The sequence below is a fragment of the Myotis yumanensis genome, unplaced genomic scaffold (assembly GCF_028538775.1).
Source record: "Myotis yumanensis isolate MYYU_CA2020_CCGP unplaced genomic scaffold, mMyoYum1.0.hap1 SCAF_10, whole genome shotgun sequence".
Lineage (NCBI taxonomy): Eukaryota > Metazoa > Chordata > Mammalia > Chiroptera > Vespertilionidae > Myotis > Myotis yumanensis.
The window spans coordinates 47041460-47060235 of record NW_027223761.1 but is presented as its reverse complement, the minus strand read 5'-3'; the positions used below and the strand labels follow the sequence as shown (position 1 = coordinate 47060235).

The 18776-nt window shown below is 39.6% G+C and overlaps 1 protein-coding gene across 2 annotated transcripts in view; it reads left to right on the top strand.

The window, feature by feature from the left end:
* The first annotated feature begins 1223 nt into the window (after positions 1 to 1223).
* The window catches only part of CLNS1A (chloride nucleotide-sensitive channel 1A), a 32580-nt gene continuing 15027 nt past the window's right edge, over positions 1224 to 18776 (top strand). Inside the window, exons 1-5 of one of the 2 annotated variants that reach the window (XM_070425681.1) lie at positions 1224 to 1415; positions 9994 to 10130; positions 12270 to 12371; positions 16632 to 16733; positions 17432 to 17539. In XM_070425681.1, the coding sequence (XP_070281782.1) occupies positions 1291 to 1415; positions 9994 to 10130; positions 12270 to 12371; positions 16632 to 16733; positions 17432 to 17539 (574 nt within the window). In that variant the 5' untranslated portion in view covers positions 1224 to 1290. The remainder of the gene's footprint in view (positions 1416 to 9993; positions 10131 to 12269; positions 12372 to 16631; positions 16734 to 17431; positions 17540 to 18776) is intronic. The other variant, XM_070425682.1, reaches the window with a different exon arrangement.

Genomic DNA, 18776 nt, shown 5'->3' with positions numbered 1-18776 from the left:
CTCTCCCTGCTCTGAATGCCCCTTCTCCAGTCTCACTCCCAACAAAATAACCCCAATTTAAAAATCTAAAATTCCTTTAACTCTTCAAAGGATAGAGACAAAACTGCAGACCTCCCATCCCCCAGCCACAATAGTCCAACAGCATCGGAATGAACACACTGATTTTATAGATAAATAAGTGATGCCTAGAGAGACTGACTGACTTGAATTCCACTAGGTCTTTCATGGCTAAGCTCTTGGGTTTTGTGTGTGTGTGTGTGTGTGTTTCTTATTGACAGAGAGAGGGGTGGCATTGATTTGTTATTCCACTTAGTTATGCATTCATGGGTTGATTCTTGTACGTCCCCTGACCTGGGATGGAACCCGCAACCGTGAGGCTCTAACCGGCCGAGCTAACCGGCCATGGCTTAAACTCCTGCTCTTGAATTTAATGCCTTGGGCCTCTCCTCTGTAAAACGGCAGCAATAACTTTCTCATATGGCTGTCATAAAGAGGAAATGAAGAAATAACACAGGTAGAGAGCCGAGAACAATGTCTGGCGCATAACACTTGGTTACCTTTCGCTACTATTAGGACCACTTAAGGTTTTCATGGCTCTTATTACTTTGCTCTTCAGTGCCCAGGAGTAAAGCAGTTCAACATCTGGTGGATTCTTTCCCTTCGACACCCCAGTTCCTTACAGACGTATCCAGCACTTGACCCAGAGCTGATTGCCTCTTCGGGTTCATTTGCCTCCTTGAGACACGGAGTTACCAGGGCGGCGTCAGGACCTAGAAGACTGACGGCCACAGCCGGGAGAGGAGAAGTGAACACGCTGGAAAGCAGCGCGTTCAGGTGGGAAGAGCCTGGAACCCAGTTAGGAGACCTCTGACCTCCGGTTCAGTGTGGTCTCTACTTCCTGTGCATCCTCAGGCAAGGGACGCTATGTCTCAGGCCTCCGTTTCCCTTTTTGTAGAAAAAAGGATTTATAATTCTTTGTGTTTCCTCTCTCACAGGGGTGCTGTGCCGACCCTGAAGTAGGATGTGAGGGAGAATGGTCCCTTATTCCCAGCCTGGCGCCTTAGAAATGCAGACGGGGAGGGGTTTGGGACCCACGTGACAAACCCGGCCCGGCCTTCCCAGGCTTCCGAGCGCTGGCTAGAGCGTCTCGTCTCTATGGTGTTCAGGTCCGGTACCGACGAAGTTGCTCTTCCGGGGCAATTGCCATCGCTTCCGGGGCGGGACGCGGTGAGCTGGGTCTCGCTGCGCTTCAGCTCCCTTTCGGTCTGTATCTTGGCCCTCAGTACCGCCATGAGCTTCCTCAAGAGTTTCCCGCCACCCGGGTCGGCTGAGGGGCTCCGGCAGCAGCAGCCCGATACCGAGGCGGTGCTGAACGGGAAGGGCCTGGGCACCGGCACTCTTTACATCGCTGAGAGGTAGGCGCCCTGGTCCCGGGGGCTGCCCCTGCGCGCCACCTGGTGCGGAGGAGCGGGGCGAGGCGGCCACCTCGGGGGCTGCTGGGAGCGGGGCGGGCTCCGTGTGGCCGCGGCGACGCCTGTGCTGGGAGACGCTGCTCGATGGTTGTCGTACCTTCTCCTCTGGAGCTTCCCTTTCTCTCTCCTTCAGACGGAGTTCTCATGAATGATGCCGTTCAGCCTCCTGTTTACCGGAGGACTGGTGCGTGCGTTGCCCTTGACTCAAGATGTCGTTTTTAAGCTTTTGAGTTTTCAGAGCCTGAGTTAGGGTCGTCGACGTGCCTGCCCGTCTTTCCCGACGAACGGATGCGGGCGATGTTGCCCTGGGCAGGTCATGCAGGGTTAGAGATGGTTGTGGAACACTTTGCAAGTTTGGTGAAGGACCTGATTCTTCTTCTGTAGGTGTGGGCTTGGGAGAGGGGCACCCTCCACCCCACGCAGGCTGGGTCACATCCAGGGGGACCGGACCCCTCCCTCTCCGGGCCTGGCCCGCCTTTCCCTTGCTGGAGGGAAAAGCCCTTTTGTTTGGCATCCGGAGGCACTTTGTATTTTCACAGCCGGGCAGGTTCTGAACACTGCGGTTGTAGAACGAAGGCCCCCGTTTGCCTGGACGTGCGCTTCCATTCGTCATCAAGCCCACAATGAAACCTGGAGTCCTTACTGCCCTTCAGATCTTTCGGACATTCTCTTCTGCTGCCTCACTTTGGCCAGAGAAAAGTCTCTGCTTTTAAGAGCCCCCGTGATTACATTGGACAAACACACGTAAATAGGAGAATCTCCATATTTATTGTCAACGGATTAGAAACTTTAATGACACCCACAAACTCCTTTTTAAAAAAATATATATTTTATTGATTTTTTACAGAGAGGAAGGGAGAGGGATAGAGAGTTAGAAACATCGATGAGAGAGAAACATCGATCAGCTGCCTCCTGCACACCCCCCACTGGGTATGTGCCCCCAACCAAGGTACGTGCCCTTGACCGGAATCGAACCTGGGACCCTTCAGTCCGAAGGCCGATGCTCTATCCACTGAGCCAAACCGGTCAGGGCCTTTTTTTTTTTTTTTTTTTTTTTTTACCAAATAACTATGTAGTCACAGTCTTAACTCCCAAGAATGAAAGTCAGGGAGGCCAAAATTCTGCCGACCCCAGAGGACACAAAAAAATGTAAAAAAAAAAAACAAAACCCTTGGTTTAGAGAGAAATCTAGGCATTGAACAATGTGGCTTTTGGCCAGTCACTGAGATAAGAAATATGGATGAGAGGAAAAACAAATTTGGACTGAGCTGCAGGTAATGGGTTTGCTTTGAACTGTGGGGATTAGTTAGACACAAAAATGTGTGTACGTATCTTCAGAGAGTGGTATCACAGAGAGAGATTTGGAAATCATTAGTGTAAGTGTTAGCATATACTCTTGGGAATAGATTAGATACCCCAAAGAGAACAGGGCCAAGGATCGGACCTTGGGGGCACATCTGCATTAGGAGAGGACGGTCAGTAAAACCTGAAAAGCACCTGTTGGGTGTTGGCAAGGAGACCTTCAGTGATCTTGAGAGAGCAGTGCCTTTTAAGTGGTGGAAAGTGGAGCACAGATGTGTTCCCATTCCCTACATAGTTCTTTTCATTTCTGTACATTGGCTCTTTCTATAACATCACCCTTTTTTGGGGGGAGGCTCTATACATGCTTTTTCATTTTGAAAAATTTTAAACCTAAAGAAGACTTACATTGTTAATGCCCATAGACAAACCCTTCACAAAGATTTTTCCGTTGTTAACATTTTGCCATGTGTATCTCTCCTTTTTTTTTTGAACTATTTGAGACTTGCAGACATGTTGTTACTTGACCTGTAAATACTTTAGTGTTTTTTCCCAAGAACAAGGACATTCTCCTGTATAACCACAATACAGTTATCACATTCAGGAAGTACAAGTCCTTCGAAATTCTTAACTGTTTAAAAAAATTTTATTTCAACTTTTTATTAACAAATTTTTTACTTTTTTTGTAAATACATTTTTTATTGATTTTAGAGAGGAAGGGAGAGGGAGAAAGAGATAGAAACATCAATGGTGAGAGAGAATCATTGACCGGCTGCCTCCTGCATGCCCCTACTGGGGCTCGAGCTTGCAACCCGGGCATGTGTCCTTGACCAGAATCGAACCCAGGACCTTTCAGTCCGCAGGTTGATGTTCTATCCACTGAACCAAATCAGCTAGGGCATTTACTTTTCTTTAAAAAAATAGTTTTGTTCCCTGGCCAGTGTGACTCAGTTGAGTGTCATCCCATGCACCAAAAGGTTGCAGATTCAAGTCCTGGTCAGAGTACATGCCTGGGCAGGTAGGGAGTGTGCAGGAGGCAGCCTATTGATGTTTCTATTGATGTTTCTATCTCTCTCTTCCTCTCTAAAATCAATAAAAACATTTAAAAAAAATTACTATTAGAAGAAAATATTTTTGTAAAGAAAAATATATATACATATACATATACACACACACACACACACACACAAAGAATGTAAGTTAAATATCTATGGTTTAAAGAATTATAATTAAACTAACATGTGTATCTACTGTCCAGGCTAAAATACAACATCACCAGTACCTTGGATACCTCTGTTCACCCCTCTTTACTCATTGTTAGTCTCTTTTCCCATTTTCTTCTTTCCTGCATGGCATTTCCAAGTCTTGATAGAATCAAGCTCTCAACAAACTGGGAAGGCTTCCTAGAGGAAGTGACAAATGAGTATTAGCAGTTATCTAGGGGAACGAGATGGGGAAAGGGGGAAATGTTCTAATTAGAAGAAGCAGGATGCTGAGAGGTAAGGGTGAGAAACTATTGTTCCAGGATCTATCTATATGTATATGTATGTGTATTTTATATCTATATACTAGAGGCCCGATGCATGAAATTGTGCAAGGGGCTTGGTCCTCACAGCCCCAACTTCATCTGGAAGGTTGTCCAGCTGTCCAGTCTAATTAGTATATTACATTTTTATTGTCCTATATAATAAAAGCCTGACATGCTGAGTGTCCATTCATCCGGTCATCCATTCAACCAATCAAAGTGTAATATGCTAATGATATGCTAAGGCCGCTCAACCACTTGCTATGATGTGCACTGACCACCGAGGGAGACAGTCAACCAGTAGACAAGTCACTATGACGTGCACTGACCACCAGGGGGCAGATGCTCCGACCAGTAGGTTAGGTTGCTGTTGGGGTCTGGCCAATTGGGACTGAGTGAGACAGCCAGGACACGCCCTGGAGCCCTCCTGCGGTCCCTCCCCGGCTGGTCAATCTCTCATGTCCCTCCCTGGTCCTGATCGTGCACCGGTGAGGTCCCTTGGCCTGGCTTGCTCCCTCTCGCAATCCTCAGGGGATGTTGGAGAGCCAGTTTTAGCCCGATCCCGCAGGCTAGGCTGAGGGTCCCCACTGGTGCATGAATTCCCACTGGTGCAGTGGGCCTCTAGTTATAGATATAAAAGGCTAGGTGACCAACCTGCTGGTACATATGATCCCATTGGCAATTTATAAGTAAGCATTGACTCGCACATGCACGATACATATAAAGCTCTCATTGGTGCCAATTGCATGCGTGTTTCAATTTTATACTATATTATATATACTATTTTGACATGTAATTTTTTACAGTAATGTAATTACTGCATGAATTTTTCTTATAATTAATTTCTGTTCTATGTGCACGAATCCCTGCACTGGGTCACTAGTATTGTTTTAACAAAGTATATACTTAAAATCACAATATAATATATTTTAAAAAGCATTTACACACACACACACACACACACACATACACATATGAATACATATAGTACACACAATCGAGCAGTTCTTTATTTGAGGAATGAGGGAGAAAGAGGGAAAATAATAAAGCATGTTCATGAGCTTGGCTTATAGCGCAAAGGGTTTGGGGGAACTGCTTTAGGAGGCAAAGAGGGTAGGGTCTGATTTGGTTTTAGGTAAATATAGTTTCTCAGATATATATTGAGAGATTTAGAATTCTCAGGTTTATTTTCTAAGCTTAGTTTTCATAGGAAGTTGACATTTTAGCCAAATAAGAAAGGGAATAGAGCAGTGGTTCTCAACCTTTGGGTCGCGACACTTTTGGCGGTCGAACGACCCTTTCACGGGGGTCACCTAAGACCATCCTGCATATCAGATATTTACATTATGATTCATAACAGTAGCAACATTACAGTTGGGAAGTAGCAACGAAAACAATTTTATGGTTGGGTCACAACATGAGGAACTGTATTTAAAGGGCCAGAAGGTTGAGAACCACTGGAATAAAGGCTTGAATTATTCAAAAGTAGATAATTTGAAACAGGTAAAAGAAAATAGGTAATTAAATTAAAAAGGTAATTTTGTCCTGGCTGGGTGGCTCAGTTGGTTGGTGTCATCCCATATACCGAAAGTTTGCAGATTCATTTCTCAGAGCACATACCTAGGTTGTGGGTTCGATCCCCGATTAGGGCCCCTCCTCCCCTCAAATCAATAAGCATATTCTTGAACGAGAATTTAAAAGAATTAAAAGGTAATATAAACTTAGAAGTAATGTGTTTTATGTCTTTGCTGGGGTCCAACCCCAGCGGGTCCAGGGGTTCCCCAAGGAGTGGACAGAGTTGGCGAAGAAGGAATGACATGAAGGCAGTGTTCAGTTCATCAGCAGAGTTGGGTTCTCTAGCCAGGATCTCCAGCCAAGTTCTGTAACCATGTTCTCTTGCTAGGTTCTCCAGCCAGGGTTTCCAAATTCTCCAGCCAGGTTCAGTCGCCAGGTTCTTTTGCCATGTTCTGTCTAGGTTCTTCAGCAAAGTTCTGTAGCCAGGTTCTGTCCAGGATCTTTTGCCATGTTCTCTCCCTAGGTTCTCTCTCTAGGTTCTGTATAGGATCTCCAGCCAAGTCCTGTCTCTAGGTTCTGTCTTCTGCTGTCTTGTTACATCTGTATTTATACCAGTTGATTTTAATCCTATCAATTTCTATTCCAAAAGTTAGGGCGTTTCTTATCTCCATTCCAGGGAGTAAAGATTATGTAGCTCAAGCATGATTGTTTGTAGTTAAAGTGATTAACTACCCGCCTGGCACTTAGTTAAGGGGTTTTATCCCCTCCCTAACTTCAGGGGAAAATCCCTACCTGGGAAAACAACCTTTCTCGGAGAAGTGACCTTGGTTAAAACACATAGCGCCAAGAAGGTGAGCAAACATATTAAGAACAGTATGCCATATATGCCAAGTCCCTTGAAACAGCAAGGATGGACCGGCTCCCGGCATGTCTTAATCCAAAATTAGTGTAAAACCAAATAAACCAACTCAAATTCAAGACCTTTCTTACTTCCTGTCCTGTTTTTCACCCCATGCCAGGAATAAAGGACACTGATCATATTGTGCAAAAGCATTGTAAATTAGCAAAACATTCTTCTGCATGTTTATTGGCTTTCTAATTCTTTTTTTTTTCTTTTGTGACTCATGCTTTCTTTGGGACTGGGTATAGTTAATTTGATTTCTTGGTTTTGGAGGGCATTTCTTCTAGAATACATAAAGAGATGACAAAATCAGAACTTAATGACAGAGTAAATGATGCTTTTAAGTGGAACTTGCTTCTGCTCTGTAGAGTATATGATCTACATCCATATATAAGATTATAAGAGCTCTGCGAGTGATGCTCCGCTGAGGCAGCATTTGTGTCCTGCCAGCAGTAGGAAACTACAGAACAATTATGATGTGCTTTTTAAAGTCAAGGCCATAATTTGGTAGGCACTGAGTCTATGTTTATAGTATTTCAGTTTTTCCATCTCCATATTGAGTCATTAAAGTAAGTTTTATGGCTCTGGATATTTGAAGTTTTGGATGCCCACATTCGGAATGCCCCTTTTAAAGTGTTTGCTTAAAATAATAGTACTTTTAGTAAGGGACTGGCTATACATCTGTGACATATAACCATTTCATTTCCACAGTAAGACAAAAGCAGTGGCCAGGAAAGGCACATGTAGCACGCACAATCTAATTGCAATAATAAAATCCATTTCCATAGGACTAATGGGATGAGTTATTCTGAAAAATCATTTCTAGAGCTTTTACCACTTTAAGCTCCTTAAGATTGATTACTTTAAGCCTCCCACATTTCCTTTTTTAAATAAGCATGTTCAATGAAAATCTTTCCAAATGATAGTATGTACTTTTTTATGTTTTTGCTTTTCTAAGTGTACAATTTATTACATTTTAGTGTACTTACAGAGTTGTACAATTTTTATCACAATCTAATTCTGCCTTAAGTTTTGATAAGGGTCATCATGTGTTATACACTTATACTGTTAGACATTGATTTCCTTTAGAGGCACTGAAATGTGTTTAACCTCTCCTTACATTGAATATGAATGAGCTGACTGCTGCACTGTCATTGTTCCTGTCCAAGGGAGTCCTAGCTTCTCTTATTGTATCTGTTTTTTGCTTGGTTACAAATTAGAAAACCAGACTTGTTAAAATTGTATAGAAAATAGAATGATACAGGGGTTATATTGTCTTAACTTCTTTTTAAAATAACTTTATTGAGATACTGTAATTCATGTAACATTCAATTCATCATTGTACATTTAAAGTATACAATTCAGTGTGGGTTTTTTTTAATCTTTATTGTTCAGATTATTACAGTTGTTCCTCTTTTTTTTCCCCATAGCTCCCTTCCACCCGGTTCCCACCCCACCACATGCCCTTACCTCCCCGCACTGTCCTCATCCGTAGGTGTATGATTTTTGTCCAGTCTCTTCCCGAACCCTCCACACTCCCTTCCCCCCGAGAATTGTCAGTCCACTCCCTTTCTATGCCCCTGATTCTATTCTATTCACCAGTTTATTCTGTTCGTCAGATTTTTTATTCACTTGATTTTTAGATTCACTTGTTGATAGATATGTATTTGTTGTCACTTTGTTGTTCATAATTTTTATCTTTACCTTTTTCTTCTTCCTCTTCTTAAAGAATACCCTTCAGCATTTCATATAATACTGATTTGGCCCTGAACTCCTTTAGCTTGTTCTTATCTGTGAAGCTCTTTATCTGACCTTCAATTCTAAATGATAGCTTTGCTGGGTAGAGTAATCTTGGTTGTAGGTTCTTGCTGTTTATCACTTTGAATATTTCTTGCCACTCCCTTCTGGCCTGCATAGTTTCTCCGCAATGCTGCACCTCCTCACCTCCTCCCAGTCTCAGTGCACTTTTCTCTTTCCTTCTAGCTGTATAACTTCCACTCAGCCAGCCTTCCTGTGGTTCTGGATGATATCCGTTTGTCTTTTAGTTGTAGTTTTGATGTGGTTGTGCGAGGCAGCAATTTCAGGTGTTTACCTATGCCACCATCTTGGTTCCTCCCAATTCAGTGGTTTTTAATCAATATACAGAGTTGGTAAGCCATTATCACAATCAATTTTAGAATATTTTCATTTCCTCCTAAAGAAATCAACACCCATTAGCAGCCACTGTATTTCCCTCTAGCCCTTTGTAACCACTATATTGCATTAACTTTTTTTTTTATTTTAGATATTTTTATTGATTTCAGAGAGGAAGGGAGAGGGAGAGAGAGAAACATCAATGATGAGAGAGAATCATTGATTCACTGGGGCTTAAGCCCTCAAGCTGGGCATGTGCCCTTGACTGGAATTGAACCCAGGGCATTTCAGTCTGCGGGCCGATACTCTATCTACTGAGCCAAACCAGCTAGGGCTATGTTTCCTTTCTATACCAATAAAATATTTGCATTTGACTACTTTTGAGCTTAAAACTATTACCTTGCTTATTATCTGTGGCTTTCTCTTAAAGCTTCAAAGTAAATGAAAGTCTTAATAAAGTCTGTCTTTCAGTGTGATAATTATTTTATAACTTGTGGTAAGTATGATTATAGCCATTTCATGTGTATATCATTTAATGTAGGATTAGTGGAGAAATGAGTGATTCCCGAGTATTTATTTCATTCTTACATGCTGAGCACTGTGCTAGTGGTTTTGAAGAACATTAAATAAAGAATATGACAGTTTCTCTGGTAGCTCACATTTGGGTGAGGGTATGTACCAGATTCATTATCATAAAGTTAAATGCTAAATGGTATATTATTGGGCATAAGTGCAACTTAGAAAAAGAAGAAATCATTATAAACTCACGTAACTGGAGTGAAGACTCAAGGAGGAGCTGGGACTTAACCAAATGAAGATGATTTGCAAAAGCAAAGAAGGTGCCTGAAGACCTTCCAAATAAGAGCAAGCATAAGGGCATGGAAACACATATGTGAATTAAGAAAAATTGCATTTCAAATTTACCTGAAATGTTAGCTGGAGAAAAAGAGACAATAACAGAATTGGTCTTAAATTCAATTCCTGCTACTGAATTTTCTTATTTTAGGAATATTTTTAAATAGTAAGCTTGATACTGTTATGCATAAAAAGTTTGATACTGTTATGTCTAAGCTGAACCTTTATAAATTTCAGGAGGTTAAATTAGGATTTAATTGCTTGAAATAATCTACTTAAAACATGTTTTTCAGCCGCCTGTCTTGGTTAGATGGCTCTGGATTGGGATTCTCACTGGAATACCCCACCATTAGTTTGCATGCAGTGTCCAGGGACCTAAATGCCTATCCACGAGAGCATTTATATGTTATGGTGAATGCCAAATTTGAAGGTATGTGTGGTAATTTAATCATATTTTTAATTTTTTTTTATTGATTTGGGGAGGGTGGAGAGAGAGAAATTGATTTGTTGTTCTACTTATTTATGCATTCAGCCAAGGGCTAAGGTAATCTTGAGCTGCCTTTGGTAAAATATTACATATTTAAAAGCAATCTTTGATCATAATCAATGGTTCAAGCCATTGGCCGATTTTGGATAATAGTTTCTTAAGCAAAATTTCAGCACAGTAAAATAAGTTGGACATTGCCTTTTTTCTGTATGCTTGCATTTAGAATTGTTCAGTTATTATGGATTTATAGTTCTAATTTTTCCTCTTGGGTTTAACTGTTTATTTTCTTTCTCTCTGTAAAGGCATTTATATTTGGCACCCTTGCAAGCTTGGATCAGTATATTTTGTGCTTCCAAGAGTTTATGATAGAACCTGATTTGTTTTGTTTTATTATCAATGGGAATAATGTTGCCCTCCCCCTACACTTAGCAGTGACATTTTGATTATCATGACTGGAGTGGAGAGTAGTGCTACTGGCATCTAGAAGTTAGAAATCAGGGATGCTGCTAAACATGCTACAATAAAAGACAGCCTTCCACATCAAAGAATTATTCAGTTCAAATGTCAGTAGTGTCAGGATTGAGAAACCATGCGATACAAGATTCCCATATTTTGCTGTTGAAGAGAACTACCAGGATTCATAAAAATCTAGTAAGGTTGAAAAAGATGGAGTAAGAAAGATTAAAAAATCAATTCTTTAGGCTGTAAACTATGAGTTGTAAGAATTCTGAACGAGCTCTGAAGAGATAGCTCAGTTGGCTAATGTGTTGTCCCGAGGTTGCAGGTTTGATCTATGGTCAGGTCACATACAGGAAGCAGCCAATGAAGGCATGAGTAAGTGGAATAACGAATCACCGTGTTTCTCTCTCTCTACCACTTCCTCTCTCTCAAAAAAACAACAACACATCAATTTAAAAAATTGGAATTCTCAATGAGAAACAAGTTAGGCACAAGATAAAAAGTAAGATGTTGGTACACTATATTGTGTTAGTTTAATATGTTCATTTTTGTGTGTGAAAGTACAGAACTTTGGGATTGGAGGACATTTGTTACACCTTTAGTAAACTTGCTTTTAAGTAATGGGCTGCTTTTCTTTGAAATAATGTATAAAAGACAGTCCGATAAGTTTGCCTATTGAACTCTATTGCTCCTTTATTTGGGGGGTTTAATATAATTTCAGATATAAGATGACCATTTATATTTAGTATGACACCAATTATTTAGTAGTTTTTAGGGCTTTTGGCATGTTTGGCCTCATTAAGTGGTAATGACTGATTCAGCTATTTGAAAATATTTTTGTTATAAGATTTCAGTGCCGCCGAAACCGGTTTGGCTCAGTGGATAGAGCGTCAGCCTGCGGACTGAGAGGTCCCGGGTTCGGTTCCGGTCAGGGGCATGTGCCTGGGTTGCGGGCATATCCCCGGTGGGGGATGTGCAGGAGGCAGCTGATTGATGTTTCTCACTCATCGATGTTTCTAACTCTCTCTATCTCTCTCCCTTCCTCTCTGTGAAAAATCAATAAAATATATTTAAAAAAAAAAAAAAAAAAAAAAAAAAGATTTCAGTGCCATTGGAAAGGGTCCAAAGAGAGATAAAAATCTAGTTGAGTTTGAAAGAGAGGGTAAGGAAAAGTAAAAGACTTTGGGTTGTAGTAAGACTTCCAAATGAGGTATTGGACACAAAGTTTACTTTCCATCTAAGTAAATGCAACTGTGATTTCATAACCCAGATTACTAGGTATCATGTTTAGTTTAAAGGCATTCATTCATTCATTCATTCATAGAATTGGGAAACCTTAGCGGTACCTTTGTCAATTCCAAATGCTGATGTGAAATGCCCATAAATAATGTAGAGCACTGCAATTGGTGAACGGCAAAAAATAAGGTTGAAGAGGTAGGGTTCAAATAAACCTAGCTTGAATAAAACTAGATAAAGAGAAAAGCACACTGAATAAGAAGACTCATTAACTTGGTAGGCAAATCATTTTCATCTCTGCACCCCAATTTCCTTTTTTATTTTTTAATTAATTTGTTTACTTTTAAAAAATATATACATATTTTATTGATTTTTTTTTTTTTACAGAGAAGAAGGAAGAGGGATACAGAGTTAGAAACATCGATGAGAGAGAAACATCGATCAACTGCCTCCTGCACACCTCTTACTGGGGATGTGCCCACAACCAAGGTACATGCTTTTGACTGGAATTGAACCTGGGACCTTTCAGTCCACAGGACGACGCTCTATCCACTGAGCCAAACCGGTTAGGGCTAATTTGTTTACTTTTTAATCTTCACCTGAAGATATTTTTCCTTGATTTCTAGAGAGAGCGGAAGAGAGAAGGAAAGACAGAGAGAAATATCAGTGTGAGAGAAACACATCAATAGGTTGCCTCCTACACGAGCCCAGACCAGGGCCTGGGCCAGGGAAGAGCCTGTAACCTAGGTATGTGCCCCTGACGGGAATCGAACCCAGGACCCTTCAATCTGCAGGCCAACTGCTCTATCCTCTGAACCAAACCGGTGAGGGCTCTGCACCCCACTTTCATCCAGAAAAATCAGGAGATTGTAGTACTCATTAGATCTTAAACCTGGCTGCACATTAGAAACCTGGGACTCTTGTTAAAAAATGCAGATGTTGGGAGTCCCAAACTTGGAAGTAAGGATTCAGTAGGCTTGGGTAGGCTTTTTTTTTTTTTTATTAAGGTCCTTTAAAATATATGTATAATATTGATTTCAGAGAAGAAGGAGAGCGAGAGAGAGACATCAATGATGAGAGAGAATCATTGATAGGTGTCCGTCTGCACTCCCTCCACTGGGATCAACCTGGGCATATGCTCTTGACCCGAATCAAACCCAGGACTCTTCAGTCCACAGGCCAATGCTCTATCTACTGAGCCAAAACGGCTAGTGCTGGGGTAGGCATTGAAAGTATTTGCTCTAAAATTATTTTCTTTTAAAATATCTTTATTGATTTTTGAGAGGGAGAGATAGAAACATCAATGATGAGAGAGAATCATTGATTGGCTGCCTCCTGCACCTCCCACATGGGAGTTCAAGCAGGCAACTTGGGCGTGTGCCTTGACCAGGAATCAAACCGTGACCTCCTGGTTCATAGGTCAACGTTCAACCACTGAGCTATGTCGGCCGGGCTATAATTATTTTCTTGAAATTGATGGAGTTAGGACTTTTCTGTCTTACTTGGATTACATTTATTTCAGTGATTCTCCAGTTCTTTTTTTCTGGAATTCCACTCTTCTCATAAGTTACACATGCTTGGATCCTATTTCCCCAAATTTTGTTCCTTTCATCCTGATTCTCTAAGCTCCAGACTTTTTTTCTTTTTGGCTTTCCTCCATATCCTCTTTATTTTTTAAAAATTGTTAATTAAAATTTGGTTTTTTTATTTATTGATTTTAGAGAGAGAAAGGAAAGGAGAAACATCGATTTGTTTTCCACTTATTTATGCATTCATTGGTTGATTCTTGTATGTGCCCTGACTGGGGATAGAACCCACAGCCTTGGGACAATACTCTAACCAACTGAGCTACAGACCAGAGCCCTTTTTAAGATGGACCATCAGATTATTGTTAAGGACATTAGATGATTTTTAAAATAACTAAAAATTCATTGCCATTGTTGACAATTTAGAAATATTCAAAAAGACTGCAAGTATGGCAGCCACTACTGTGATGATGAGTGTTGGTCATGGTCATTATTTGTAAAAATACTTTATTACATTTCTATTTATTGCCCTAAGGCAGATTCCTAAGGATACAGGGTTGCCAAAAGTAGGTTTACAGTTGTGAGTATGCAAAACACAGATTTTATTCTTGTATTACTATTTATTAATTATTGTATTATTTGTATTACAACTAAACCTACTTTTGCCCATCCCTGTATAAAAGAAACTTAATAGTATGTTTGTCTAGAGAGAGAACTAGGGTTGTACCATCTAGATAGACTATTTCAATTATCTTATTACCAGCATGTATTGTTTTTACAAGTTAAAAAATGATGTTAATTTAGTTATAGAATAATAATTACAGTGTGATACCATTTTTCCCCCTCACCCGAGGATATGCTTTTTATTTATTTTAGAGAGAGGAAGGGAGAGAGAGAAAGAGAGAGAGAAACATTGATGTGAGAGGGAAACATCGATCGGCCGCCTCCTGCACACGGCGCCCTGACCGGGAATTGAATCCACAACCCGGGTATGTGCCCCAACCAGGAATGGAACCCATCACTCTTCGGTGTACTGGACGACGCTCTAATCGACCAAGCCACGCCAGCCAGGGCTCATTTTGTTAAAATGCATTGAAATGTTTGGTAGTACTATAGTATTTAACTTTTTATAATTATTTAAAGTTCTCTAATATTTTGTATTGTTTAAGTTGTTTCTGGAGGATATGTATATTATATTTAACAATATATAACAGAAACAGGGCAGAAAAAGTTCTATTTAATTGGTTATTTAAAACAGTAGTGGCCATTTAAATATTTTTCCCTTTTTGCTTATCCTTTTTCATTCTACAGTAAGCTTGTATGACTTACAAAAATAAAAGTTAAAAATTTAGTAGATATCTCCCTATAATTGATTCCTATGAGTAGAATTGTTACATGAAAGGTAATAAACATTTTTAAAGCTCTTAACATATAGTCATATTGCTTTCCAGAAAGCTTCTATCAATATATACTTTGAATAGTAGTATATAAGAATACCTTTTCACCTTATCTTCATTTGCATGGAGAATCTTAATTGGTTTTAAACATGTTTTATGTTTTGGGAGTCTATTTAAGTATTTTGTTGACTCTTTTCCCCTTATGAAGTAATTAAAACACTGAAAAGTTGACAGAGTAATAAAAATTTTTCATTATTTAATATCCAGCATTAATTATAACATTTTTCATAGTTATTCTAGTGTTTCAGATAAAAGTACATGAATACTGTTGAAATTTCTTTTGTGTCCTTTTTCATTTCATTCTTTACTCTCTGTCTCTGGAATTAAATGTTATTCTAAAGATGGTATGTGTCTTTCCTGTCTATGCTTTTAGATTTTTACTGAATATATACCTTTAAGCAGCATAATGATTTGGTTTTATGTTTGAAGTTTTAATGTAAGTAGCATTATGTATATTCTGCAACTACCTTTTTCACTGTTTTATTTTATTATTTTTTTATATATATTGATTTTTTTACAGAGAGGAAGGGAGGGGGTTAGAGAGCTAGAAACATCGATGAGAGAGAAACATCGATCAGCTGGCTTCTGCACACCCCCTACTGGGAATGTGCCCGCAACCAAGGTACATGCCCTTGACTGGAACCGAACCTGGGACCCTTGAGTCTGCAGGCCGACGCTCTATCCACTGAGCCAAACCGGTCAGGGCTATATTTTATTTTTTATTTATATTTTATTTTTTTTCTCGAGGATATGCTTTTTATTGATTTTAGAGAATGGGAGGGAGCAAGTGAGAGAGAAAAACATCAATTAGTTGCCTCCCGTATGTGCTCCAACTGGAAATTGAACCCGCCACCTTTTGGTGTACAGGACAATGCTCCAAGCAACTGAGCCACACCAGCCAGGGCTTTTTAAATGATTTTTTAAATTTTACTTTTCAATTACAGTGTACATTCAACATTATTTTGTATTAGTTTTAGGTGTACAATATAGTTGTTGGATGATTATCTTTTAAAATATATTTTGATACATATAAATTACATTTGTTCATTTTATTAATTTATTTTTTATTGATTTCAGAGAGGAATAAAGAGGAAGAGAGAGATAGAGACATCAGTGATGAGAGTCATTAATCAGCTGCCTCCTGCATACCCCACACTGGGGATATTGAGCCCAAGTGCCCTGACCAGGAATCGAACCTTGACCTTCTAGTTCATAGGTCAATGCTCAACCATTGAGCTACATCGTCTGGGCAACATATAGTACTTTAATAAACATACATTTATGTACAAACTCCTTGTGCACACAATATGTATTTAGACCAGGAATTGCTGGGTAATAGCATTTCCAGAGTGGTTGTAGCAATTTCCACTTCCATCAGCAGCATGTGTATGTACTGTTTGTATTTTTTCTTGCGTACAGACTTTGTTAACTTATCTGTTGGGTCAGTTAACTTTTATGGGCTTCGATTCTCATCTGTAGGTTGTTTTTGATGACATTGGAAAACTGTACCTATTAGAGGCCTGACTGAGTTTCATCACCCCGAGGGGACTTGGAATCCCTAGGGCTCAGTGAAGTACGGGTGACTAGGCCAGAGAGACTATCCCAGAGTGTTTTTTAGTTATAAAATAACTGTGTTCTTGTAATTTGAAGTAAAAATTGAAATTGTAGTATTTAGATAGATCAATAAGCATCCTTTAAGAAATTCTTTTAGGCTTTTTTCCAAAACAAGCAACATCATTAAAAAGTTATTCTTATCCCCTTTATAGAAGAATCAAAAGAATCTGTTACTGATGAAGAAGAGGAAGACAGTGATGATGATGTTGAACCTATTGCTGAATTTAGATTTGTGCCTAGTGATAAATCAGCATGTGAGTGTTCTATAGAATTGATTCTTTTCTCCTTACATACCAGGTATTCCCCATTGACACACACACTTTTACTTTTACCCTCATTACCTCCGTCTGCTTTTTCTTCATTTTAGCATCTATAATATCATTGAGATCCAGATATCTATACATTCATTATAATAAAGATAGTGAATTAACTTTATAGTATAAGAAGCAAATGTACAATTACACAGAATGGGAATAAAAAAGAGTGAATGTATAGTAGCCACTGTATTCTTTCGTGTGCTTTGTGAATGGAGGGACCTGGTTATTTGTATAAACTGTGAAACATAATTTATGATTGAATCTCACCAGATGGAGGGCAGAGGAGTCATGGCAGTTCCAAAGTGGGAGATGTCAGGATAAGCCCTTTTATCGGTGAGGGGCTTCACTCTGATACTAGCAGTCTGACCAGGATTCTCTGACTCTTTTCCTCAGAAAGTCCAACCAGGCATGAAGAAATCAATAATATCTTGAAATGAACTCTTACTATTTTGTGACATAACTGCCAAGCACTTTTCAAGATTGATTCACCTTGAATTTGGCAGGTTTTGTGAATATTGTGACCCTAGCATACCTCTTGTTTACCCATTACATTTATTTGCACTGTTATTTAATTAAATTTTAATTGCACATTGGCCAGGAAGAAATATTAATTATAATTTAATTTTCTTGTTCAGTGGAGGCAATGTTCACTGCAATGTGTGAATGCCAGGCTTTGCATCCAGATCCTGAGGATGAAGATTCAGATGATTACGATGGAGAAGAATATGATGTGGAAGCACATGGTTAGTGAAATAAGTTTTTTTAAAGTGTTTGTGTGTGTGTCTTTCATTTTAAGCATTTATTTGTAGTAGGGGGTAGGATTATAGATTTTTTAAAAATGTATTTTTATTGATTTCAGAGAGGAAGGGAGAGGGAGAGAGAAACATCAGTGATGAGAGAGAACCATTGATCAACTGCCTCCTGCACGCCCGACACAGGATTGAGCCCCTACCATTAATCAAACTGTGACCTTCTGGTTGATGCTCAACCACTGAGCCATGTTGGTCAGGCCATAAATCTTTATATCTCTGATAAATACCAGTATAATATTCTATTATAATGAAAGTGAATGCCATAATTCATGTCTACGCCAAAATGGAAAAATTTATGGGCTTTCCAAGCTAGATGGGAAAAATAGAGATTATTAGGGTGAAAAGAATGGATAGAGATCAGTAGAAGGAAAGAAAATGGTAGCTAGGAACGTGGGTAGTCAGGAGAGTCTTTTTAAGTTGATGTAGCTGCTACCAGGGAACAAAATTTCTTCCTTTATCACTTAAAACCTGTATCATCTACATTTTTATTTAACACATCCCTTTAGACAATTCACTGCCAAAGTTACTTTTTCCCAGAACAGGCCTTATTTATTTAAAGGTATTTCCCCTTCTTCAGACCAGAATGCAGTCAGTAGCTTGGTAGAGAGAGTCTTGTGACTCGAGATGCCTGCTATTCTCTTTTCCCCATGGTCTCTACCTGTGCACCAGTCTGGCTATGCAAAACCCTTTCCTCCATGAATGTTTACTTCTTGGCCTGAGACAAGCTAATTTCTGGCATTTTCTTTCTTTTTTTTTGCCTTTTCAAGTTTTTATTTTTATACATTTTTTGTATTAAAAAGAAAAGCATAATTACCACAAATTACAAAGGACTAAAGCAGACTAGAATAATGAATCACTTCAGCCTGGAAAGCAGATACTCTCAATAATATTGTTATAATACAAGCTCATTCAAGTATTTTAGATTGTTTGTCCTTTTTTTTTTTTAAATCTTTATTGTTCAGATTATTTGTTCCTCTTTTTTCCCCCCATAACTCCCCTCCTTCCAGCTCCCACTCCACCCTCCACCCTCACTCCCCACCCACTGAGTTCATCCATAGGTGCATGATTTTTGTCCAGTCTCTTCCCGAATCTCCCATTCCCCTTTCCCCCCCAAGAATAGTCAGTCCATTCCCTTTCTATGTCCCTGATTCATTATAGTCACCAGTTC